The sequence below is a fragment of the Vanellus vanellus genome (genome assembly GCF_965231255.1).
Source record: "Vanellus vanellus genome assembly, chromosome: 1".
Classification (NCBI taxonomy): Eukaryota; Metazoa; Chordata; class Aves; order Charadriiformes; family Charadriidae; genus Vanellus; species Vanellus vanellus.
The window spans coordinates 142,674,863-142,700,829 of NC_138905.1; the positions used below are offsets into that span (position 1 = coordinate 142,674,863).

Here is a 25,967-nt window from a genome sequence, read left to right on the forward strand (position 1 = left end):
TGTTGCAGTCATCTTTATTTACTAGATTTTTTAAAAAAAATCTACATTTATAACAATTGGCAAAAGCTTCTTCAGTGACACTTCATATAGAGTTATGTGCTAGTCATAATGAATAATGATAGAATGTTGAGAATGTCTTCAGTTGCCAACGCTTTGGATAACATTCATTGGCCTAACCTTATTGCACAATGGTTTCAGAGCATTTTACAATGAACAAGGCGAATTTAAAAGCAGTTAAAGTGTCATGTACAAATTTCCATCGGATTCATTAAAACTGTTTCATTGTAGAAATATAATGGCTTAACTGGAGGAAACTTATTGACATCCCTAGTGCCCTGATAAATTTATGCTCTCTAAGAAGCTATTCACAGTTTAGAAATGTGTAGAAAAATAGGCTTTAAATCTTGTTAAAATGCATCCTATTGTCTTTTCTCATTCTTTTCCCCCTAAGTGTTCTTATAGACATATGCTAGCCAGGACATTTTCAAAAGGTTTTTATGTATTTAAGACTAGATATTCTCCTGAATTGTAAAGAATACACTTTAGATTTCAGTACTGAAGCAATATAGAAACAAATAATAATACTCTCACTTCACCCTCTCTCTCACCTATTCTTTTGTACTACATGTGGTAATGAGATGTTCTTTCCAGACATGCAGATCTAGGTTTTGTCTTCACAACAGAATTTGAAAGAATCCATCAAGGTAGAATCATAGGAGACTCTTTTCTTGCTTAAGCCTGAGTTAGAAAATTGGATTAAAAACATTACTATCCTTTATATTTTAACATAATCTATTAACTCATATGAAAACTGTAAGCCAAGTTGTCTTCACTTACCATATCTTGAGTTAAAATTTAAATGAGTGTTATCTGGAGTTGGGTAAGGTAAGTAGCCATAACAGGTAGAAATTTCTTTCTCTGACCACTACTTCAGAATAGCAGGCTATACTACTGCTTGAGTTGCTGAGTATTAAATTTTCTATACATTATTTCTACACAGAACCATACATGGCCAGTCCACAGTCCTCCTGATTTTCTTAGCCGCTATATAACCATCTCAGACTCTTTCTGCACAGAGTGAGTCTGTGCAGCAGTGATGCTTGTTCAGTTTTGCATTGGCCATTCACGCTGTGGGAAAAATTTGGCAATGTTTTTCTTCCTGCCAAATGTGTGCGAAGGAAACCATCACTCCATCTTGCATCCAGCCATATTTACAGTAATGTTTAAATGGTACTGTTAAAGTTACACACAGAATCAAACCAAAAAGTCATATTGATACCAACCACAACATCATCTAGCCAAACATCCTCTCTCCAAACAATATTGGGACTGTTTGGGGACAGTTAAGGAAGGTTAAGCATAGGACAAACTTATATGATAATTTCTTCTAATACTCCTCTATCCTCCAACTATTTATATCTCAGGGACTTCCTGAACCAACTGCAGTCTCTATGTACTCAGTTATCCCCAATGGATTTCACTTCACATTTGAACACTTTAACATTTGAGTTCAGCAGGTACACTTTTACAGTGGTAAATGTGATGTGTACAGACAAAAGCTATTAGAAAATATGAAGACTCTGCTATATGTTTGCCATTTGCTCTTTGCTTTAAAAAGGTCCTACTCTGGCATTTCACAAATGAAAACAAAAAAGACATGATTACGCTTTGAAGCACAGTGTCTTGTATCTTATTTATATTGCTTATGTCATATTTCTGATCAGATGCTGCACAAATCAATCTTATTTGTGAGAATTTTGCCTGACAAACAAATTGCAGTAGACTACACAGGTCTGGGCAGCAGTCGTGAAGAGGCATAAAGAGAAAAGAAATATGAAGCCAGACAATATAGCAGAAGTTTAAAAAGGAGACAAGTAGATCAAAATGGACTAGCTTGTTGATTTTGTGCAGTTTTCCTGATGATTAGTTTCTTGTCGTGATATCTTAGCTGTTCGGTGTGTCTTATTATGTTTGGCATTAGTTTTTACGTCTCAGAAATTAAACATTTTGTTTTTAAGAAAACCTGTGAAGGGCAGAAGAGCAAGCAAAAGTACTTCATTTGCAGTGAAGAGTGTACCTCATTTCAGGATGTACTTTTAAAATTGATTGTAGTAGCTACTAAAATATACGAGGTTTATTCTTTCATGATTTGTATTTTTCCCCATTAAATGGTAAAAAAAACCAAACAAACAAATATAACTGGTTAACTTTCTGCTTTGTAGTTTTATTTAAATCTTAAAGTCAGTGCAATTTACCAATACCAAATTATATTTGGAAATTTTGATAATATTTTGAACCAGTAAGAAAATACCGTCTTTCACACACCAAATCAAACTTGCCTCTTTCTGCTGGGAGATTTTATACTATCTACTGCAGTATAAATTTAGAACAAAAAAAAACTGTCCTAAGAGTTACTAGTGCAAAATATTCTTCCTTGAGAAAAGGAAATATTTTTTGTTTGTTTGTTTGTTTGTTGCTTTTGAAAATAGTTACTGAAATACCTCAACTATAAAAAATCATGACAGGGAAATCTTTTGCATTTGTAGTTTTCCTACCTTTTCCTTCAGTTTCTAATAACTTCTAATCTATTACAGCCTGGCATGGACAACAGAAAATGATGTTTGTACTGATGTGACTATGTATATCAAAAGAAAAAAATTAAGATTAGAATTAAACGAGCATACAGCAGTTCATATTTAAATTGGGAAAGCAAAAGAAATGAAGTAAATATTATTTTTTTTTTTAATATAATGGATTTGATTGTTGTTACCACTGTTCCACTGTTCACATAGAGCAGGCAGCTTACTTCCATCACACTTGCCTTTGTTATGTAAGCTTTCCTTTACACCTGGTATTCAGATGTCATTGCTAACCAATATGGAAGGAATAAGTAAGGAAGCGGTGGAAAAAAAAATCTGAAGGCAAAAATGTAGCTCAGTGTCTTTTCTCCTGCTTCCACTGTTCTGGGAACAAACAAGCAGAAAAGAAAAAGAAAGAGAGAATGAGAGAAAGAAAGAGAGAAAAAAGCGAGAAAGAGAGAACAAAAGAAAGCAAGCAAGAAAAACAGCATGAAAGAAAGAGAGAGAAAGATAAAGAGAGAACAAAAGAGAGAAAGAAAGAGAGAGAGAAAGAAAAAGAAATAAAGAAGGAAAGAAAGAAAGAAGGAAAGAAAGTGTAAAGAAAAGACACATAGCAATGGAGGAACACTCACAGTTGAAATTTAGGCTTTTTGCCAGCCATCAAATTGATTTGATATGGATTAGGCCCAGGGGTCAAAATATGGACATAAAGACTGGGCTTTTCCTGCAGTGGTGTAATACGGGTTATTACTGTGTAGGAAATGGCAAAGTAAAGTTGTCACAGTGTTTTAAGTATTTTATTTTTTGAATAATTTAAAAAGAATGAGAAATCATTACATGGGAATAAAATAAATAAAAAATGTTACAAGATTGCAGTTATCTTGGTGATCGCAGTTATCTCTAATGCTGATGCCATAGTTCTCAGGTCATAATTTACTGTATTTAACTTAATGGCAGCTTGCTTTTTTTTTTCTTTATCTGTTTTTTTCCTAAATGTATGTTTTTTAATTCTGTCCTTTGTAAAGTGAATTTAGTATTCATGCCAATGGCTAGGTTAGTAATTCCTGAAAGATAAAACCTGCCTTTTTCTGCACAGCTACTTCAGAGCAAAAAAAGATCAATGAAACATGTCCTCAAATGGAAACAAATTCCTCTGCACTTTTTGTTGGTTAAATTCAGGAAAACTGGAGTAAAGTTAGGGGAGTCATCAAATATTTTCATCTCTATAGCAGACAAAGCAGAATCTGCCCTTTTGCCAGGCTATCTGTCCTGAGCAACAGGAGCCGTGAGTACTAGAGATGACTTTGTGTTCTAGGTAGGGACTGATTTCACCTAAACTTGCCTAAAAGGTAGGTGCCAGGTCTAAGCTGGTCATCTAATTTGTGTATTTTCTACAGGGAAAGAAAATTACTTTGATGGGAATCCAACCAATCCAAAGTTAGATGTCTAAAAAGCTGAAGCTACTTTGGGAGGATTTTTTTGTCCCTCCACAGTAGTTGTCAGGTTAGTACCAAAACTATCCATTAGACACAGAGTTCTTAGGCGGCTAAAGTTAACAGTGACCCAAACATCTTTCCATATCTCCTCTGATATGGAACTCTAGGTGACATAAAGATGTGAGTTGTGAATGATGTTTCTTCTTGACATACTTGTGCTATTCTCCTTAAACTATCTATATAAACGATCCATAAATCACCACATAACTTTCAGTTGAGAATACTTTTGTCTAGGTATGAGGATGGATTATATTTCAATGTCATATTTAGTGTAAGTGAACACTTTATAGTTTTTAAGCAGCCTACTTAGTTATTCGCATATCTGGACAAGGTTCACAGCTGAAATGAGGCTGCACCTGAGCCTGCTCCTTGCAAACTTAAATTCCATGGTTGGAAGAATATGATTTTGATCCCGAGAATGTTCACACTAGCATTTTAATTCAGATCATGAGTGCTTTTTCACAGAGAAACTCAGTATTGTCACCACCTCCTTGCACGTTGTTTCACATTGCAGAGAGGTTTTGTAAAGTACAGCCTTGACCCTTCCAGGCGAACCTCAGCTGGAAGATATGCTCGCCCTTATGCATGATGTTCACCAGTGGTCATTTATTCAGCCCACAGGACGGGACAACAGTTAGGCCATAGTAAAAAACAGCATGTGAAATGTGTACAGTGTGCATGTGAGGTCCAAGTATTCTGTTCTAGACTTCATCTTACAGGTCTGCACGGCATGCTAACATAGGGATGGCCTCCAGCCACGAGCCAAGGCTGGAGCTAGACAGAAGTAAACTGTCTGGGTGGATTTTATACGTATTGGCCCCTGCTATTTGTCACTGTGGATCCCCAGATAACTTTTTAGTAGTAAAAGGGAAATACCACCACAGTTTTTTAGGGGGATTTCTTTGGTCTCTTAGTAAGGTTTCTGTGGCATAGTGGGAAAAACAACTATAAAGATAGACCTAGGGATTTCCTCTTGTCTAAGTGGGACCTAAAGGAGCTCTGTGTGTAACTTTGTGTCTTCACAGCATTTTCAAAACAGTGCAAGTGACAGCATATAGCTTATGAGTCCATTCATTTTTAAAGGCTGTGGAAAAGGAAAATTCCCAGTAATTTCCATTTGTAGTCTTCTTCCTCCTTGACTGTAGCTAATCTAGTAGGTTAAAACTAAAGCATTCATCTAGAATGCTTCCCTTAATAGAATCAGAGAAAAATAAGTAAAACTGTTACTTCAGAAACCTCAATTTAAAGAAGCTTTACTTCCCTCTACATGAAAGAAAGTAGAAAAAATAAGATTAATTGCAAGCAATACAGCAAAACAAATCAAGAATACTTTATGTTTACTCTTATAAAATTATGCATTTTTATTTATTTTTAGAGTAACCTGTCATGGAAAAGCTGCTCAATTCACGTGGTGTAAATCACATCAGTATCAAAGCAGTTTATTAAGTTATTAGTGACATATATCTAACCAGCAGTCAGTGAGCTATACCTTCAGCATCAATATCAGCAATGCAAAAGTGCAAGCACCCCACAGGAAGGTGCTCTGTCCAGGCTGGAGGGAGTTTGCAATGTTAGTGGGCACTTCTCGTAATGTCCAGCTGCTGCCCTCTTCCCACCTCCCTCTCTCTACTTTTACAAATCGCCACACTTCTTTTGTCCTTCTTTTCAAGCTTACTTTTGCTTCAGAAGAAGGTTACTATTCAGTCTGGCTGGTGGCCATCTTTCCCTCTAGCACAGTAAGTTCAGAGCAAATATCCCCTAAGACAATTTGGTGTATTTCACTCCACAGAGATGGGACGCACTCACATTCTCCTTTTTCAGCCATTGCTGCCCATGGTATTTTGCAGTGGGAGAGCCATGTGGCCACCCTTCCAAACAATTATTTAAGAGAAGTCAAGAACTGAACATTACTGTTAATTACTTTCTGTGTCATTATGTGAAGAAAAAAAAAAAAAAACAAAAAAACAAAACAAAACAAAACAAAACCCTCAAAATTATTTGTTTTCCATATTCAACTATTGCCATTTCTTACTCTGTTGCATTAGACTACTAAGAGGAACTTCCAGGTTCTATCAAAACCCCAACCTAAGGATTTTCAGATCACAGAATACCCTTCAAATCCTGCCAAACCATAAAATATTCTTAACTGCACTCAAAAACTTATATGTAAAAGTTGCAGGCTATAAATCCGCATTTCAGAGAAAAAAAAAAAATGTCTGCATTCCTGTTTGTTCAGGACTTGAGAATAACACATGAAGACACTTTTGAAATCTTCACAATGGTCACAGAAAAAAAAAATAAGATCTCATAGTGTTGTGTATTTCTGGACAAATAGTTACTCCTTGCCTGAATTTCTTAAAATGGCTTTGAACAAACATTTTGATCTGGTATTCAAAGCATGAAAGAAAATATACCCTCATCAAGAAAAGACACATTTATGAATTCAGTTTGTGTCATGTAGGGCTGACACTTTGCCATGATGATTAGTTTTTAACTTAAGAAAATTTGTTCTTGCAATTAATAAGAATCAGCGTAGAACTGTGGAAACAAAAAATCTTCATTTGTCAAACATCAGATATTCACTGACTGCAGTTTTACTCAGTCACCTTTTAGTACATTTGGAAAGAATTCAAAATCACAAAGATCAACCAGCTTTAGCTTGATGCTGCTAGAAGAGCTAAAATGTGTTTAGGCTCTGAATATTAATTACCATGCTGCTTTAAAGGTTACAACAGTCAGTTTCTCCCAGGGAGGTCATAGTTCTGATTGAATAAAGGCTTAATTATAGAATATTATAGAACATTGCAGTGAGCTGCAGCAACAAAGCCAGCAAGTGGGTTATTCTTTCTTTGACAGTCCTAAAAAGATAATAAAGACATGTTAAAAAGAGAAAACCACATCTGTTAAAAAAATTGAGGCAATTATGGATTAATAGTTTGTTTGTTTTTTTCCATTAATATAGGAGAGAAAAAAAAAGATGTCACTGCTATTGTAACTACTGTGCTTGCCATTATTAGAGACTTTTTAAACTGAAAGCCGTATCAAATGCTGTTTAGCAATAAGGATATGATTTGTGTTACTGCAATTGGAGCAACTGTTTTGTGGAATAGACAGGGACTCATCAGACACTTGCTGACATTAAATACCTATTAATAATTACTAATTAAATATGAAAAAGATTATTTGGGGTGCAAGGTAATACATTCCATTCAATCATGCCTAACCTTGCATGCAGAAACTTATGCCACCGTAACACAGGCCATATAGCATTCTGTATTTAGAGTGTAGTTCTTATGTGATCTTGCTTTTAAGGCTTGAGGCTGGATTTTGCGTCTCATTGTAGGAATTCTACCATAGAAAATGTGGAAATACACGTGTGAATGTCTGACACATCTAATTTTTTCTTCTTTTCTCTCACCTTCTCTTCCGCTTCCTCCATGTTGTGAATCCCTTCCACCTTGTGAATTTTTTTTTTCCTATCACTGAAAAAATAGCTACAGCCAGTGCAAAGAGATCTCTTCCCCTTTGCCAATGCAGGTGAAATGTACTGCAAGGCCTTTTTTTCCCTAGGGACCTCAGGCTTCCCTTGCAGTCCTTCCTAGGAACATGAAGGTCTTGTCACAGCAGGCTAAGGTGGCTCAAGATTACAGACTGTCTCATCTCAAACTGCTCCAGGAATACAAATCTCCTGAGTCCTGGGGCCCTCTTCTGGCAAATTTATCTGAACTGATAATTAGCATCGAAACACCAGCCAAGTGGTTTTCTTGTTTTGTCTTGATAAGCAGCTGTCAGCGATGCCTAAATCAGTAATGTCCATCTGAAAACTTCTGTATGCTGTAAGGTGTTTCTAATAGACTTCTGACTTCCAGTTGTCTGACAGAAAAAGGTCTGTGGGAGTTAAAAAGAGGAGTGTGAGTACATGGCTCGACGTGGTAATTTGGACGTAGCACAAGGTCTTAACTGTGAATGATAGGCAGCACGGATAATGGCAATGTTTCACCTTAGCTGGTTTCAGAAATACAAAATTAATCTCAGGCCTAGTCTTTTGGTCATTTTGTTCTCAGTTGCACGACAAGCAGCAAACGTGTCGTGCTTTGTTTCTAAAATCTGATAACCGTGGTACAGGAACGAAAAGTAGCAGCTCAGCTTTCCCTGCAATTTCCAAGGAAAGAGACAAAACCTGATTTGTTCAGATAAAATCTCCCAACCAAAGGATGAATTGCCAAGGATTTACCTGCTATCTTCTTAATAAATATCCTCTGTGAAATTGGAGTGTGATTTTTTCCTAGGCCTTTTTCCTGTTCCTTTTACTATTTTTTTCATCCTTCTTCTTCTGTTTCTCAGTATGTCTATTTATGTCACAAGTACAATAATTTAAAGAGCTATGTAGATCAGGACAATTTTGGTCCATGGTAAGGAGCATTAAAATTAATGTGTTAAGAGAGGCTTGTTGGAAGACTGGGTATCTCACTACTTCTTTGCACAAAAATGATTTCCTAAGTTTTTGTACCTTACTCACATACAGTTATCAAATGTTTAAAATCTTCAGTCTTTATTGTTGCATTGATATAGAATTATCTCAAAAAGAAAAGAATGATTCTTCACAAATGTGACCTCTGCAGTAGGGAAAAACAAAGCAAAACCAAACAGCATATAAAATGATTTCCATTGCCTGCACTGGAGACATTTAACTAGGACCGTGACCTTTAAAAAAAAAAAAAAAAGCCCAGAAGATGAAAAGATGGGAAGATGTGTTGTGAATATGTGGATACCCTGTAGCTAACTCTGTGTCTGTTGAACTAAAATTATCTTTTTTTGCCTTATAGGTTTTTTAAGTACTGGGGACCAAGCTGCAAAAGGCAATTATGGATTGCTTGACCAAATCCAAGCTTTACGTTGGATTGAAGAAAATATTGGATCTTTCGGAGGAGACCCAAAAAGAGTTACTATTTTTGGATCTGGGGCAGGAGCTTCCTGTGTCAGTCTCCTGACACTCTCTCACTATTCAGAAGGTAACAATCTTTTGAGGAAAGCACTTTTTTTTTTTTTTTAAAAACATTATAATGTAACAAAAATGGCTATATCAGGTAGGCTGAACTAGAATTACATGAGGTCTGTAATTTTTTAAAAATACCTACTAGTTAGTATTCTGTATTTGTGTTACTCAACATAAATATTTTTATATGAAAAATTAAATGCTATTATAGCAGAAATTTCATGCAACAAATGCCATGGGCATTGTATTTTTCTAGCTTTATCAACAGTCTCCACTGGCTCTTCTATCAAAGAATGTGCCCTAATTAAAGTGGAAAAGGACAGTGACTTTTTTCATTTTTCACACACTCTTGTCTCTGCTTCCAACATTAGATGCTTTCCTTACTTGATAATAACATAATTTAACCTTAATAAAAAATGTGTTTAACTCCCACAAGTACTGTGTGATCCCACACAAAGTTCTTAAGATTTTGGTAGGTGTTTGAGCTGTGGGATTTCTACCCTCAACACCTCACCGCACCCCCCCAAAAACCCCAAGAATGTACAGCACCAGTACTGAGCCATAAATATTCTGGGTGCTAAGGCAAAATCTACAAAGAATTTATAAAAGAAGACAAGACCAAAATATCTATTGTACTTATAGGTCCATGCTACTTCTGTCCCATTAAAACAGACAGAAATCTATGGCAGAAAGCTAAGCTCTAGCAAGCAATTGTAGCAGGGCTGCTGGTAAACACACCCTATTTGGAAATACATAGAATTATGCCTGACAATTTGGTCTATTGATACAAATAGTGTGCAGTGAATAGCTGTTGAGGAAGCCATGACGAAATCAAGCAGATGGAACCATGAAAAACTTAACTAATCATATAATTGAAATTTTGTAGTGTGCAGTAAGTAATCATCACAAAGGTATATTGACCACAGCCAGTTTTTCCCATAAATGCTTCAAGGTCTTTAAAATGTTTTTGTAGTTGTTGCTGTGTTTGACATTTCAAGAGCTCGAAGGTAGAAACCATGTACAGAAGAGGCCCAGGCATTTTAGTTTAAGTATAAAATAGGCCATTTTAGTGATCTTACCAGGAAGAAACAGATGGGGCAGATTCACCAGTAGGCTCTAGTTGCTTTTCAGCACTTTGGTGACACGAAGGAGCTGTTCAGACTAAGTCTTTCATCTCTTTTTATATTAATATATATAAAACAACCAAAAAAATAACCTATTGAATCTTGTCTTACTCTCTTCCAATGTAAACATATTTTAATTCATCATATAGGCAGTACTAACACACACACACAAAAAGTTAAGATGGAAAAGAAAAATTTGTCAGAATAGAATACTCAAGCCTATTAAATTGATTTTAGCAGAGCAGATTTTTTTCAAATTATGATGCACGGTTTCTGTGAAGGAAATGAGAGTGTGTAATTTTCATTTGACCTTTAAACTACTGAAGAGTGCGTTTATAAGAGTCATTTACATGGTGAAGAGGATATGATTGCTTGTAGCTGCCACTCCTTTAAAGAAATTTTTACAGGACTACCACTGTGCTAAAGCCAGGGACTTCCATTAAAGATGCAAGAAAACTGCAGTACAAGCATGAGTATTGTTCTTGAAACAGTACCCTGAAACCTTCATGCTTTAGGTCTGTGAGCATCAAGAACAACAGAGATTTTAATTATTAGCCTATTAGAGATACTATAAGAAGGGAGCAGTGAGTAGAATGTATGGAGATTGAATTGAAATGTAGGTATAGGCATCCTTTAGTTATTGCACAGTCAAAACTTTCTTTGCTTAGTGAAAGCTGCTTTTTTTTTTTTTTTAATATATATTTGGATTTGCATTTAAACAATTTACACTTGCAGGTTTGTTCCAAAAGGCAATCATACAGAGTGGAACAGCCCTGTCCAGCTGGGCAGTGAACTACCAGCCTGCCAAGTACACTCGGATATTGGCAGATAAAGTGGGCTGCGACATGCTGGATACCACTGATTTGGTTGAATGTCTTCGGAATAAGAATTACAAAGAACTCATTCAACAGACCATCACTCCAGCCACGTACCACATTGCCTTTGGGCCTGTGATAGATGGAGACGTGATTCCAGATGACCCTCAGATTCTCATGGAGCAAGGGGAATTCCTTAACTATGATATAATGCTGGGCGTAAATCAAGGGGAAGGTTTAAAATTTGTGGACGGCATTGTAGATAATGAAGATGGTGTTTCGCCCAATGATTTTGACTTTTCCGTCTCCAACTTTGTGGACAATCTGTATGGTTATCCAGAAGGGAAAGATACACTGCGAGAAACCATTAAATTCATGTACACTGACTGGGCAGACAAAGAAAACCCCGAAACAAGACGGAAGACCCTGGTTGCTCTTTTTACAGACCACCAGTGGGTTGCACCGGCTGTTGCTACTGCTGACCTACATGCTCAGTATGGATCTCCAACATATTTCTATGCATTTTATCACCATTGCCAAAGTGAGATGAAACCTAGCTGGGCTGATTCAGCTCATGGTGATGAAGTTCCTTACGTGTTTGGGATTCCTATGATTGGCCCCACAGAACTCTTCAACTGCAACTTTTCCAAGAATGATGTCATGCTCAGCGCAGTAGTTATGACGTACTGGACTAACTTTGCCAAAACTGGGTAAGTTTGACCTCTAGCATTCCTTTTTGTTGATAACATACTTCTAAAATAGTCAGTATCCCATAGCAGTGGCTTCAAACCCTGAACTTGCAGCAATATTATAGCACTATTTGCGTAAGAGAGAAAGTAACTGGGGCTTATTCATATTTAATAGATTTTTAATTAGTGTGTTCCCTCAAACTATTTTCTTTCAGTATCTCAGTGAGAATAATAATGCACTGTATTTTTGATTCAAAAAAATAGGGCAATTATTAAGACAAAGCATGTCTCAGAGAAAAGGCAGCTCACTACGATACTGAAAAATCAGAGGCAACATGTCTGCTACTTGAAGAAAGAACTGTCAGGCAGATAGCAGTTATCTGCTGCAAAAGAAAGGAAGTTCTTGTTTTTAGCGACCTTCACAGGGATGGGGACTCAGGGAGGAATTGGAACAGAAAGGAAGGCACTGGAAAGATTTTTCTCTCTGAGGGCTATAATGGCAATAATAAGTACTTGACTGGAATGAAGAAGAGACTAAGATATAAATTTTGCTTTGAGACAGTTAAAAATCTAAATTAATTCTGCTTATAAAAAAAAATAAAGACATCAATGTTTTGCTGAAATAGAGTTGTAAACATCAAGGAAAGAACCCTCAAAGCAGCTTAATCTGCGAGTGCTATTAATAATTTCTGTTCTCTTCCTATAGAATTCCTCTAAAGAGTATTGCAGTGTTTTGCTTGAGCAGCAAGAGCTTTTTTGTTAACCTTGAGTCTTCGGTACTGAATTAAAACAAAGATACTTGTGGCACAAAGGGGCTGTAAATCTTTCCAATGAATGTTTAATGGCAGGATTGGGCTCTGGAAACTGCAGCTTTACTGCACTGCAGTGAATGGTATGCAGCTATATAAGAAAAATTCAGAGATGCCTAGTGTGACATGCTCAGAGGCTTCAGCAGCTTTTGCAGCCTTTAATGAATCCAAATAATGTTCAAGGGAGAGAGATTTTGCAGCTTTAACAAAACCTCGAGCATGAATTGGGTAAGAAAACAAATGCTTCAGGTTCATTTTACAAGGCAAAGAGAAAGCTTTTGTTGCACTGCATTTTAGATGGGCACTTTTGCATGCAGAAATCCCACAGTACTGCAACAATAGTGAATGAACTGTGGAATATTTAGATGTATTTGGCAACAAGAAGTCATCAGTACTGGGATGGACAAACTTCAGGATGAAAGCTTGGTTTATGGACAGAGAATGCAGCACGCTGGCTGTACCATACACTCTTTCGAGATGATTATACCGTCAGTCTGTCTTTATACATACACATAGAGGACTCTGTGCTACATGCACATAGAGGACTTCAGATCCTCACAAATACACATCATTGGAATTACGGAGATGCAAGATCTCCACAGTCTCACTATTATTTACAATTATTTTATGACTGTTTCCAGTAGTCATATTTAAGCAATTTTTGAGGCTGACAAGAGCTTCTCACAGCCCCAGCTGCTGCCATTACTTGTAATTGCAAGCACTTTCCAGCTGTTGCTACTTGAAAGCTAATTTCAGCAGGCTATACATGCCATCACCCAGTTCTCTGGTTATGAACCCATTGTCATACTACACCTAAAGGCATAACAGGTGCTTTGGGAGAGCCATTAGTCATTTCTGAAACTTTGCCATTGCTGGTGAAACAGGAATGGGATATATCTTCTGTTACGAACTTGCCCCTTTATAGACAGTCTGAAAGATGTGGCATTTAAAATAACCTCTGGCTGTAAAATTTCATTTTTCACTAGGAAAGGAAAAGAGCAGCTCAAGATGCATTACCTTGCTGCTTCTTTTCTTTGTTTATATGAACAATGTTTAATTTTGCTGGATAGTACAAGATAATACTTGGAGGAAAATAATATTCTAAGATTACCTTTGCTCCAATGGCAAAGGGAAGGTTGTAACACCTCAAGCCTAGGGCAACAGGAGACATATCTAGAGCAACTGTTCTTCTCTCTACCCTCCTAGACACAATCTGGAATCCATGTGCCCACTCAGGTCCTCCAACTCTCAGAAAAAAAAATGATATGGTTCATGACTGTGTTGTTGGGGGCTTTGTTTCATTTTGGTTTGGGTTTTTTCCACCCTATTTTTTAACTGATCATTTCCCATCCTTATTCTGATAGAACTTGGTTTTCTTTGTGTTTGCAACCATGGCAGCATATATGAAAAATCTGTTAACTGTAAGATTTTATTATTTCATGTTTCCCTGTAGATGACCCTTTAACATTAAAGTTGCAGATTTATTTATTTAATTTTAATGTCTCTGAGACTTTTTCAGTCTTGATGACTCTCCCACAGAGGCTGCATCCAAGTACTTATTGTGTAATTAGAGCTCAGGTGGTGCATCATTCTGATGGACTGTTCTGGGCTTTTAACTGACATGCCACCCACTGTTAAAAAACACACATTGCTTAATCGGCCTGCTGCCAAGACTGGGTTTGGAGGGCAGGTCAATCCTATAAAATCATTAGGTGTCAAAGACACAGCACAAGACACAGAGCTTTTATTGTGTTTTACTTTAAAGTCAGTTACTGAAGCTAGAAAACAGGAGGTGACAATTAAAGTGACTATTTAACGGCAAATGAGTCGTGCTTGAAATTAATACTTGGAAGTTGCGTTTTGCTAATCCTCCATTTTCTACCTTGTTATATTTTTTTTGTTTCGCATTAACAGTCGTTTTGGCCTTTTCAAAGCTATGCTTCTAACATACCTTAGAAACAGGAAAGCAATTTGTTACAGAGTAGATATGAGAAACTACATTTGAACTAAAAAAATTATATGAAAATATGGCTTTTGATTCCACTATGTGCAAAATTATACGCAAGAGCTTCATTAAGAGGTACACTTAAAGCTTCAGTCTGCTGCCAGTAGTACTATCCTAACTGTAATGGTAATTTTATATGCTCAAATGTTCTGTTAGTCAAGGCCATGTTACATCCTTCGCAGATACATGAGCAGGGGGAGAGTGAATGACATGAGGGGATACTCTGCCAGCCGCACTCTTGAGAAGGATTTAAAGTTTCATAGAGTAGATACGAAGCCATGCTCTCATTAGAGGTGTCTATTGGTTTTCCAGAAATTACCCTCTTTTTAGGAGTTACGATACTCTATTTTTCTCCCATTTATGCAGCTCTACCTAGGCTGATGATGGGAAAGATAAAGGCCTAAAGGATGTATCCTTGTTTTCTTTATAATTCAGATAAATGCTCCTGAATTATTTTACTACCATTGATTCTGAAGCAAAAACCTAACTGAGTTATTAAGGAGGTCTATGTTTTTTATTCAGTTTGGCTTTCTAATGGAAGACACAATAAAACTTACAATGACTAAAGTGTATTTTCAAATCAATTCTCTGTGAATTCCCTCATGAGGCTGTTGCATTTCTTTTTTGATGTTTGTGTCTGAAGAAATAACTCTCTCCAATGGTCAAGCTGTGTTAGTCAAACAAAACAGTGTACTTGTGGTTTGCTTTCCTTGGTAGTTATAATAGCTGACTGGGAGCATGGCAACAGTGGAACCTGGTGATAAGTGAGGAAAGGAGGTAAGGGAAAATATGTTTGTGTACCAGTGCTTCAGGCAGGAATGGCTGTACCATTATTAATATTGTGACAACATGAACAATCAGTGGAAGCATGAAGAAATGCCACGTAGTTTTTCTCTTTTTTTTTTTTTTTACATATGGAGAAAAGAGGACTGCTGAAAGAAAATAAACAATCAAGCAGCCTTTCAGTGTCTTGGAAACAGACTCATTATGTAATTGTTACGACATTTTGCTCTCCAGAGAAGTTAGAGAACGACACAAAAGAATAAAACACTTTAAGTGCATTAAAGTAACAGTTCTGTTGTCCTGAGTGATAGTTAATGCTGTTGCAGAAGTAGTTAAAAGATGAATGGTATTTCAACATGTTATATGGAATTCAGGGTAAGAGAAAACTTCTTAAGAAGTAAAGCTTTTGATACCATCTCCCACCGCTTTCTCCTGGAGAAACTGACTGCTCATGGCTTGGACGAGTGTATTCTTTGCTGGGTAAAAAACTGGCAGGATGGCTAGGTCCAAAGACTAGTGGTGAATGCAGTTAAATCCAGTTGGTGGCCATTCACAAATGGTGTTCCCCAGGGCTCAGTACTGGGGACGGTTCTGTTTAATATTTTTATCAACAATCTGGATGAGGGGATCAAATGCACCCTCAGTAAGTTTGCAGACACCACCAAGTTGGCGGGGGAGTGTTGACCTGCTTGAGGGTGGGATGGGTCTACAGAGGGATCTGGACAGGCTGGATCAATGGGCCGAGGCCAAAGGTATAAAGTTCAACAAGGCCAAGTGCTGGGTCCTGCACTTGAGTCACAACAACCTCTTGTAATGCTAGAGACTTGGGGAAGAGTGTCTGGAAAGCTGCCCAGCAGAAAAGGACCTGGGGGTGTTGGTCAACAGCCAACTGAACATGAGCAGTGTGCCCAGGTGGCCAAGAAGGTCAACAGCATCCTGGCTTGTATCAGAAACAGTGTGGCCAGCAGGATAAGGGAAATGATTGTGCCTCTGTACTCAGCACTGGTAATGCTGCACGTTGAGTACTGTGTTCTGTTTTGGGCCCCTCGCTACTTGAGGGACATGAAGGTACTGTAGCATGTCCAGAGAAGGGCAATGAAGCTGGCGAGGGGTCTAGAGTACAAGTCTTATGAGGAGAGGCTGAGGGAACTGGCGTTGTTTAGTCTGGAGAAAAGGAGGTATAGGAGAGATCATATGGCTCTCTACAACTACCCAAAACGAGGTTGTAACGAGGTGGGGTTTGGTCTCTTTTCCCAAGTAACAAGAGATAGGAGGAGAGGAAATGGCTTCAAGTTGTGCCAGGCGAGGTTTAGATTGGATATTCAGAAAAATTTCTTCACTGAAAGGGTCGTCAAGCATTGGAACAGGCTGCCCAGGGAAGAGTCACCACCCTTAGATGTTGAAAAGATGCGTAGATGTGATGCTGAGGGACATGGTTTAATGGTAACTTGGCAGTGCTAGACAATGGTTGGACTTGATGATCTTAAAGGTTTCTTCTAACCCAAATGATTCTATGATTCTAAGACTCCCCAATGTTCTTCCTGTGCCAACATGATCACATATGAAATACTCAGTTCTCTCATTTGCTCTCCACGTCAGTAACAAATTCACCTTGTGAACAGGAATGCATGTTGCTCTTCAGTGAGCATCCGTTGCAGACACATTAACTCTTATCACATAAGAAAATATCAGTTAACACCAACATGTTAAATTGAGCAAAATCAGTGCAGACTGAAAGTGGGAAAAAAAAAACCTGATAGCTGAAGTCAGATGATTCTGCACATTAATAAAAGAATACCTTAGATAAGAGAAGAAAGATAATCATATGTTCTTCTATCATATGGAAGAGAAGTTCAGTCATTTCATTATGGGGGCACTTTTGATGGAGAAGCTGTTTAAATTAAATCCTAAAGACAGTGAAAATAAACAATTGGACAGCAAAATGAACAACAATGAATGACAATTTTATTCTAGCAATAGTATGAGATAAAAAAAAAAAGTCTACCTGACAACTAGTAGGATTTGGAAACAAGTTATCTAGTCTCCATGAGAGCCATTACTGGAAGAAGTACAGAACTGAAAATATATTATTCAGATTTTATTTTTATCTCTAAGATTGCAACAGGTTTTTAAAGGAAGGTTTCCTAGCAGCCTTTTGTTCTGTAATTAGACACTTTAGCCTCAACAATGTCCAGAAACACAAAGGTGACGAGAGGGTAAAAAAAAGGGAAATGGAAATTTGAAGTTCAAGTAACAGATCAAAAGTTTTGTCAAACATCTGATTCGATAGGAGAAATTATTATATGCATATCTATATTTCATGCATATCTATAGTACTGGAAAAGTGCTCATAATAGGATGAACTGCCCAACTTCCAGAGAAAAAGACTTAACATGTCATGAGTTACCTTGTAACCTTACAATTTCATGAATTGTACATTGGAGGAGGGCCAAGCAAAGGAAAAATCCTTTTATTTATATCCACTGAATATTTCTGGTAAATTATCATTAGTCTGTAAACCCAAAATGTATGCATTATTAGATCCTCTGTTTATGCCTGGACTTAGTTATTCCATTTTCTTGTGAAAAAAGAAAATAATTTAAATGCCTATCCTCCAAATTCAGAGAGAATATTCAGACCATTTATTCAGTTATTAAGTGATCAACCCTAGACTTGATTCCAATGGTAGAGTTCTGATACCCTCAGCAAAAAAATTACTTATCTGTAGGACTGGCTGTATTTTTTTCTGTTCCTTGTTTCAACGGACAGTTTCATGTGTGAACAAATCCTGAAATACAAGACCAACCTCATGTAATTTAATTTTCTCTCTTGCATTTGGAGGAGGAAGCAGCATAGTTGTCTTTTCCTAATAGATATAGTTAAAAAGGAGAGATGAAGGTAGAGAACAGAAGAGAGAAAAAGGAAAGGGAGGTTGATATTTACTTGTTTTGTAGTCTGTTTGTAGGGGAAGGGAATGATAATTTTAAAAATGTTTATTTGCTAAAATCATCACCTGCTGTCATTTTTATAGGGTCATAAAAAAAAAAAATTAAAAATAGGTATATGTCCAGCTTGGCTCCTTGAAATGAGCACTCAGCTTCTTCACCTCCTATACTGTGTATCGTGTCACTCATTTACATGACCTAGCTTAATTTATACACCTTCAGTAGAACTCTTCCCAGAGTATTTTGTGCTGTGAGTCAGAACAGCAAGTGGGGAGAACAAAAGATGGATTTTGTGCTGTAACTCTTGCAGGATTTTGAGTTTCTGACAAGAATTTTTTAATTTACTTTAGAGTTTAAGTATTGAACCCCAAAGTGCTGTAGTAGTAGATATATTAAATTGGGGCAGTATCTTCTCCTCTGGATTTGCCAAATCTTTCAGTTTATTCTTTAAGAACAAAATAAATACGTTTATTTCCTTCTTGCATGCATGTTGGAAACCCTCTTTGTAGCAGCATACATCTGCTACTCGGAAGTGGATATTACTCCTCTGGCTTCAAGTAGGATGAACAATTACTAAGCAATTATCTTTTTTTTTTTTTTTTCAGAATTAACACAATTTGACTAACTATTACTACATAAAATGAAAAATAAATAAATAGATGGATGGATGGATGGATAGATAGATAGACAGACAGACAGATGAAATAGCCACAGTTCTGGAACCCCTGGTTTATATCTTATTGAGATGGGGAAAATTTGATACAGTATAATATTAAAAAAAAAAAAAAACCAACAACAAAGCAACCAAACTACCCAAAAAAGCCCCAAACACTTAAACCCACAAGTGTAAGTAAACCAAAGTACCAAAATTATATAGAAAAATAATTCTTCCTTTCACTCAAAAAAAAAGGCGAGATAAATTCTTTTAGGTAAACAGATGAATGCAAGAATCATGAGATTATTAAAGTCAAATTACCAGCCTGGTGTACGAACTAAAGCATAGCTCTTTACAAACAGCAAAGGAATGCTAAACTAGGCAATCATGTTCATGAGCTTTTGAAAATGGAATAAGAAAAAAAAAATTAAGATGCTTTAAAATCTGTAGCAGCGGGTCTTGGTATTCCCATAACATGCATAAGACTATATTGGAAGAAAAGGAAAATAATAGAATTATTTTCACAGGAAATAAACTAATGCATATGGGAATAGAAAGGAGAATGGAAAGTTCTCAGAGTAATGCACAGAAAATGAATCATGTGCTCTCAGTATAATATATCACAAAGTCCCAGAAAACATACTTTGCTGCAAAAGAAGATTCAAACTCATGCACAACAGAATATTAAATTTGGTATTAGTAATTTTAAATTTCTGTATCTTTTTGTGCCAAGAGGAAGTAATTTTTATGTAAGGTTTACCAAAAGGATACATAGACATTAACCGCATTTAAATACTTTTTGTGCCCTGGGTTTGCCTTTATTCTGAACCTATAAGAAGAAAAGAGAAAAGATGGGAAAAGCATAATTTCAGTTAAATATTTGGGTTACCAGTTTTGAAATTATCTCTGAGTAGTACACTACTCTTAGCTCTTCTACTACTTTACTACTATAAAACTTGTTGATCTCAGCTAATATATTTCTCATCCCTATAAAGTGGGACAGAATTAAGGCTCACTGTTTTATGGCCAGTAAATGTAGCTATTTAGTAGCAATGAGCACATGGAACTCTCAAATAGTAATCTCCTCATGCAAATGACGGAAAGATTTGTGATATACAAATACTTCAAAGGCTTTTCCCTAAAGTAGATATCTGAATGAAGGGGGACTAAAAGATCAATCAGTAAAGGAACACAAAGAGAAAGAGTGGCCAGCTACATGTATTAGCCCTGCTACTTCATGTTTTGAAGTTTTTTATGTAATATACACATCTAGTATAAATTCTTACAGTCACATGGACTTCCAACATTCCATAGGGATTAGATGCCCATATTTACTCCTTACAGCCATGGAAGTAGTGGTGCCTTAAATGAGAAAGTTAATATCAAACCTTGAGAAGAGCTGCACCTACACCTTTACTAAGGGGAAAGGTAGGTAGTGCCTCTCTAAGACAGCTTTGGAGTATGATACTGAACTTCGAGTGAGCTTTTGGGAGCTGAAACACAACCTTTTCTTCATTTTGATGTAAAAATTATTATAGTTACTCAGGTGCACTGTACAATAAGTAATTTTTCTTTTGTTTATTTGATAACATCTGTTATTAAGTTTGAGAGGTTTTTTTAGCTTCTGTTTTTAGGTCATGTTAGTTATTGAATAAGCCATTAAATAAAGGAGGGGGAGGGTTTGGTGTTTGCTTTTTTCTTTTTTTTTTTTTTTTTTTTTTTAATGACTATAATATTGCCTGTTTTTATTTTTGTAGAGATCCAAACCAGCCTGTTCCACAGGACACAAAGTTCATCCATACAAAACCCAACCGCTTTGAAGAAGTGGCCTGGTCCAAATACAATCCTAAAGACCAGCTTTATCTGCATATTGGCCTGAAACCCCGAGTTCGTGATCACTACCGAGCGACAAAAGTTGCTTTCTGGTTGGAACTCGTACCACACCTTCACAACCTGAATGAAATATTTCAGTATGTTTCCACAACAACTAAAGTCCCCCCTCCTGACATGACATCATTTCCTTATGTGACACGACGTTCTCCTGGTAAATTGTGGCCAGCCACCAAACGCCCAGCAATGACACCTGCCAACAATCCCAAACATTCAAAAGACACCCATAAAACAGCTCCAGAGGATACGACAGTTCTGATAGAAAACAAGCGAGATTACTCCACGGAGCTGAGCGTCACCATTGCTGTGGGGGCGTCCTTGCTGTTCCTCAATATTTTAGCTTTTGCTGCATTATATTACAAGAAGGACAAGCGGCGTCACGAGACTCACAGACGTCCTAGCCCCCAGAGGAACACAACCAACGATATCGCACACATACAAAATGAAGAGATTATGTCATTGCAGATGAAACAGCTAGAACACGACCACGAGTGTGAATCGCTGCAGGCCCATGACACTCTGAGACTAACCTGTCCACCTGACTACACGCTTACTTTGAGAAGGTCCCCAGATGACATCCCGTTAATGACACCCAACACCATAACCATGATTCCAAATACATTAACAGGAATGCAGCCTTTGCATACTTTCAACACCTTCAGTGGAGGACAAAACAGTACAAATTTGCCCCATGGACATTCGACCACTAGGGTATAGCTCAGCCCTTCCCCCTCTACCCTCACAAACCACTTGGAAGAAAGGAAAAAAAAAAAAAAAAAAAAAAAAAGAAGAGGAAAAAGTTATAATGCCATCCATTGAACACCTTGTCAAAATCTAAAGTAAAAACAAAAGAGAAGGACAGTCAGTATTTTCGTACTGATCCTTCCCACAGAAACTCTCTGATGTTAAAGATCAACTACAAACCCTGTGAAATGTGAAAAGTGTACATTGCTGTTACGATACTGCTTTAAGATCTCAGCCACTTTGATTGAAAGTTGAGGCCAGAAGAAGTCACTTAAAATGGTGTTTTGAGTGTAGCAAGCAAAGCAGAGTCTTCTGGAACACAGAGCCAGTGACTGTACAGGTGTTTTGGTTTTGGTTTGATTTTGGTTTGTTTTTTTTTTTTTTTTAATAAATAAAATAATTAAAAAAAATTCTTTATGTGCCATACCATGAATGGCCCTTGCTAAAACAAAGACATCACCATGGGCTTTTACCCAGCATATGAAGCTCTAATCCAGATGGGGGAAATAGAATTTTATTATTAAAAACAAAAATGAAAAAAAAAGAGGAGGACTGACTATGCAGTAAAATACGTATAGTTCTGTGCAGAGATGACTTGCCAGCCTGAACTATATTTAAAGATACTTTGTAAAAATGTACATAGCTGTGAGTTTAAAAACAAACGAAAAAAGAAGCTTTTATCGATGTTTTCAGTTTGAAAAGAGCTTTTAGAAAGATTGTGCATTCTGTTGTGACCTATGTGTATATACATTAGTCATATCACCTCTGTTTCCTCCAAGCCCAAAGGAGGAATTTCTTCTTAATTACTAGCGGTAAACAAAAACCATGAGTTTTTTCTAACATGTTTCATTTATATGAGGCCATGGTGTCATGCAGAGGATACAGTTGTCTGTGTGACCTGCATATTTTCTCTTACAGGTTACACTAGTGCATGTTAAAGTATTCATAGGAGATTGTTGTTCTTTTCTGAAAATATTTTTTTTGTCTAATTTAATTTTGTGTTAGCCTTTGTTAAATTGCAACACAGCAATGGATTGGAAAATGGAGAAAAAAAAAAAACTAAAAAAATTACTATTTTAAGCTTGTTGAACTGAACCAAGAAACATCCAATAATATATATTCAGAGTCCAGTTTGTAGTTCTTGGTTATTGTGATACATTAGGAAGAGTTTTGTGCCCTGACAAACACAAAGAAAGCCTGTGTTTTGGTCAGCCTTTTCTGAGGAAACCTAGCTCTATATTCACCAGCGTTGCAGCGGAATCTCAGTTGAAAAAGCACCTTCTTAGCTTTGCTAAATGAAATAAACCCACAATTTGAAAGTGGGGAAAAGGTGGGTTGGTTGGTTGGCTGGCTGTTTTTTAAAATGTTCAGAAATGATCAGTGTGTAAAGAACTTCTCTGCCCAGTATCCTGTTTGGTGTTCAGAGCATACCTGTCAGAGAATACTTTTTTTTGCTGATTTATTATGGAGCAGTCCCATAGTCAGTGAACATTATGGAGAGAGAAGCAGAGACACCATCAGCTGCTCTGCGTCTTAATAAAAGCCAAAATCCCAGAGAGCATCACTCTCAGGAAAGGCAAAATTCTGAGCTGATTATTCCCTTCTGTGTTACCTTAACTGGGAAACCAGGTGCCAAGCAGAGCTATCAAATAAAGGAACTTAGCTGTTTGGTTCAAACAACGGATTTGAATGTGAAAAGCTAGAAATAAATTCTCGCAGATGAAGATTGCTTTATATTTTGTCTTTGAAAGTTACTCCATCATTGAGAGATAGTAACCAAAGATATTTGAACAAATTGGTCTGCACTTGAACGTGATTATCCCAGATGTATTTTCTATTATTAATTCACAACTAAGCTGCATCAATATCATATGTCCCATAAGTATCTAACACAAGATGCCTTGTACTTCTTCTTGTTTTCTATGTTTTTTGTTTTCTAATAAAATGTCTTGGAATAGTCACCCCTACAAATAAAATCAAAGACAAGGTGATTCACTGAGGTCTATTAATCTGCACAATTCCTTGTTGTAGCAGGCAGTAAAACAGATTCTGAAGGAAAGAAATAAAAAGAAAGCTAATGACATGATAAAAATTGAAAATGTGGCTGATAGAATCCTTTATCTGTAATAAATGTGCTATAAACCTGACCTGGATGCTCAGGTTGGAATGTGTTGAAGCAACAACCCCAAAGTACAACTAGTTGCAAATGGAAAACTGTTTCTTTTTTTCACTGATCCATCACATAATGTTGATTAATGCTGACTCTATACCAGGCCATTTCCACCACCTATGTAATGCCTCAGCTGAGATGCAGCAGTTCATAACTCTTAAAAAAAAAAGAAAAAAAAAAAAGAAAAAAAAAAGAAAAAAAAGAAAAAAGGCAAAAAAAGGTAATGATGCTTGGCATCATAATCAGTTGGGTATGTTTGTAATGTGAATTACAGTATTTGTTTAGTACTTCCAATTGTCTTCTGCTAGCAATATGTACAGTAATGTGTCAGGCTTGTGACATTTGGGTAAAAAAAAGTTCCTGTAAGTGAATGATTTTAGCTTTTAAAAGTAATTACAATCAAGTTGGTTTAATAATTTGATACATCTGGACTGATGTATGATTTATAGAGAGAACAGATTTATAGGGTCTTCATAGAATTCTATAATAATGATATCAAAATATACTTTGCAAACTGTAAAAGAAAAAGAAAAGTACTTTCCCAGGCTTATATTCTTGACCTTAAGAGGCACGCAGGGTTTAATGGTTTCTTCTGTTATTGTTTTGCAATTTTTTGTTTTTTGCCTTAAGTAATGATAGAAGATATATATGGCTGGACACATATGTATAAACTTTTCAGCAGCATTTTTAATAATAAAATATCACAGTATTTTCTAATGCTTTGTGCAAAGAACTACGTGTTCATCCTTTTGTGTAGAAAGTCTCAGAGGTGTGTTTTCTGCCCCATCTCCATTTCATTATGTAACGTAAACAATGCCTTGATACACAGTACAAAAATATGAAAATAACAGAGGTTGCACTTTTAAGTTAGCATTGAGTTTTCATGGCTTTTGTAGTTCTATAAGCCTGCCAGTAAAAGAAACTCAGACAATGAAGGTAAAAGAGAATAAGCTCCATATATTTATTACCTGTATGCACTTCAACTCCCACTGAAGCAATGGTTTAATTGTTCTGTTAGTTTTTTCTGTAGCACTGAAAAAAAGCTTAGGAAAGCAGCTTCCCATTATAGTGTGTAGCTTAGCAGCTGAAAAATGTATCTTCCAAATTAAGGATCAAAATAACTCAGATAAATCTAATAAATCCGGGCTCCACAAGTAAATACATTTTCATTTTATACTTAAAATTTAGATGAACAATGAGTTTTGTTAGAAAAAATATGTAGGAGTAGCAATATAAGCCACTCATATATATTTAAGGGATTTACATATGTTGCAGGTATGTTAATATCATTCTTCCTTCAAAAGCTGAGTGAGTAAGTAAATACAGTTTGCTCTTTTATGCTGTTAAATTCCATTTATCAACCAGGTTTCCTTTCACTGGAAAGGTACATAGACATTTTAGTAATTTGGGCTGGGTATTGTTTACTTTCTGTAACTATTCGGCTGAATAGAGGTACTAACAATAATGTTTGATGAATTTTGAGGATATTATTGAAGAGCATTTGCAAAAAGCAAATTCTGAATGATTCATATCAGATTTTTGATATAAAGAATCAGGCTTCTGAGATGGAAACATATTATGTGCCTACTGACCTAATCAAGCAGCTTGAATTTTGAATATGGAATTTGTATATAAAGCTTTTGCAAATAAACTGCAGATTTAGAATTGTTCAGCAAGTATGTTTAATTACAGGTACACTTCAAAATTCCACAGCTTCCTCTGAGATAACTCATACACAAGAAAAGGGGTTACAATTGTGTCATTTCTGTGAATCGTTCACCTTAAATTGCTGGGTGAATTCAATAAATTACCTTTTTTTCAGTTAATCAATTTCACATTAAAAAAAAGAAAAGCTTCAGAAGTTTGTTCATAGTAACTAAATATTGTGTTGTTTTATTTCTTAACTGTTTGAAATATAAATCTGCAGATTAGTATGTTCCTATTTTGACTTTGCTAAGAGTATGACAACTTAATGGTATTTAATATCACATAAAAATCATACAAAATAATACCATGACAATTATGTGCTTGTCTCAGATTTGTAGTTTTACATTTGTATTATTTAATTATTGTCAACTGTTTCTCGTATTTTCATCTACAGCTGTTTGACATCACAAACCTTATCAGCCTGAATCTCTCCAGAGACCATTAGCAGCTGGTAAAAACTGGGATTTCCATCCCACTAGAAATTATGATATTATGTATTTAATATCATATGCTAAAATGCTTCTGAGCACCTCAAATCAGCCTGAAAAGAAAGATATTAA

The 25,967-nt window shown here is 36.3% G+C and overlaps 1 protein-coding gene across 2 annotated transcripts in view; it reads left to right on the forward strand.

Annotated features, from left to right (window-relative positions):
- The window catches only part of NLGN4X (neuroligin 4 X-linked), a gene marked incomplete at both ends in the record, with an annotated part of 129,245 nt that extends 107,742 nt beyond the window's left edge, over window positions 1-21,503 (forward strand). For both annotated transcript variants that reach the window (XM_082483534.1, XM_082483535.1), the window contains 3 exons: window positions 8,902-9,087; window positions 10,931-11,720; window positions 20,654-21,503. In XM_082483534.1, coding sequence (XP_082339660.1) covers window positions 8,902-9,087; window positions 10,931-11,720; window positions 20,654-21,503 — 1,826 coding nt within the window. The remainder of the gene's footprint in view (window positions 1-8,901; window positions 9,088-10,930; window positions 11,721-20,653) is intronic.
- Window positions 21,504-25,967: the final 4,464 nt, after the last annotated feature.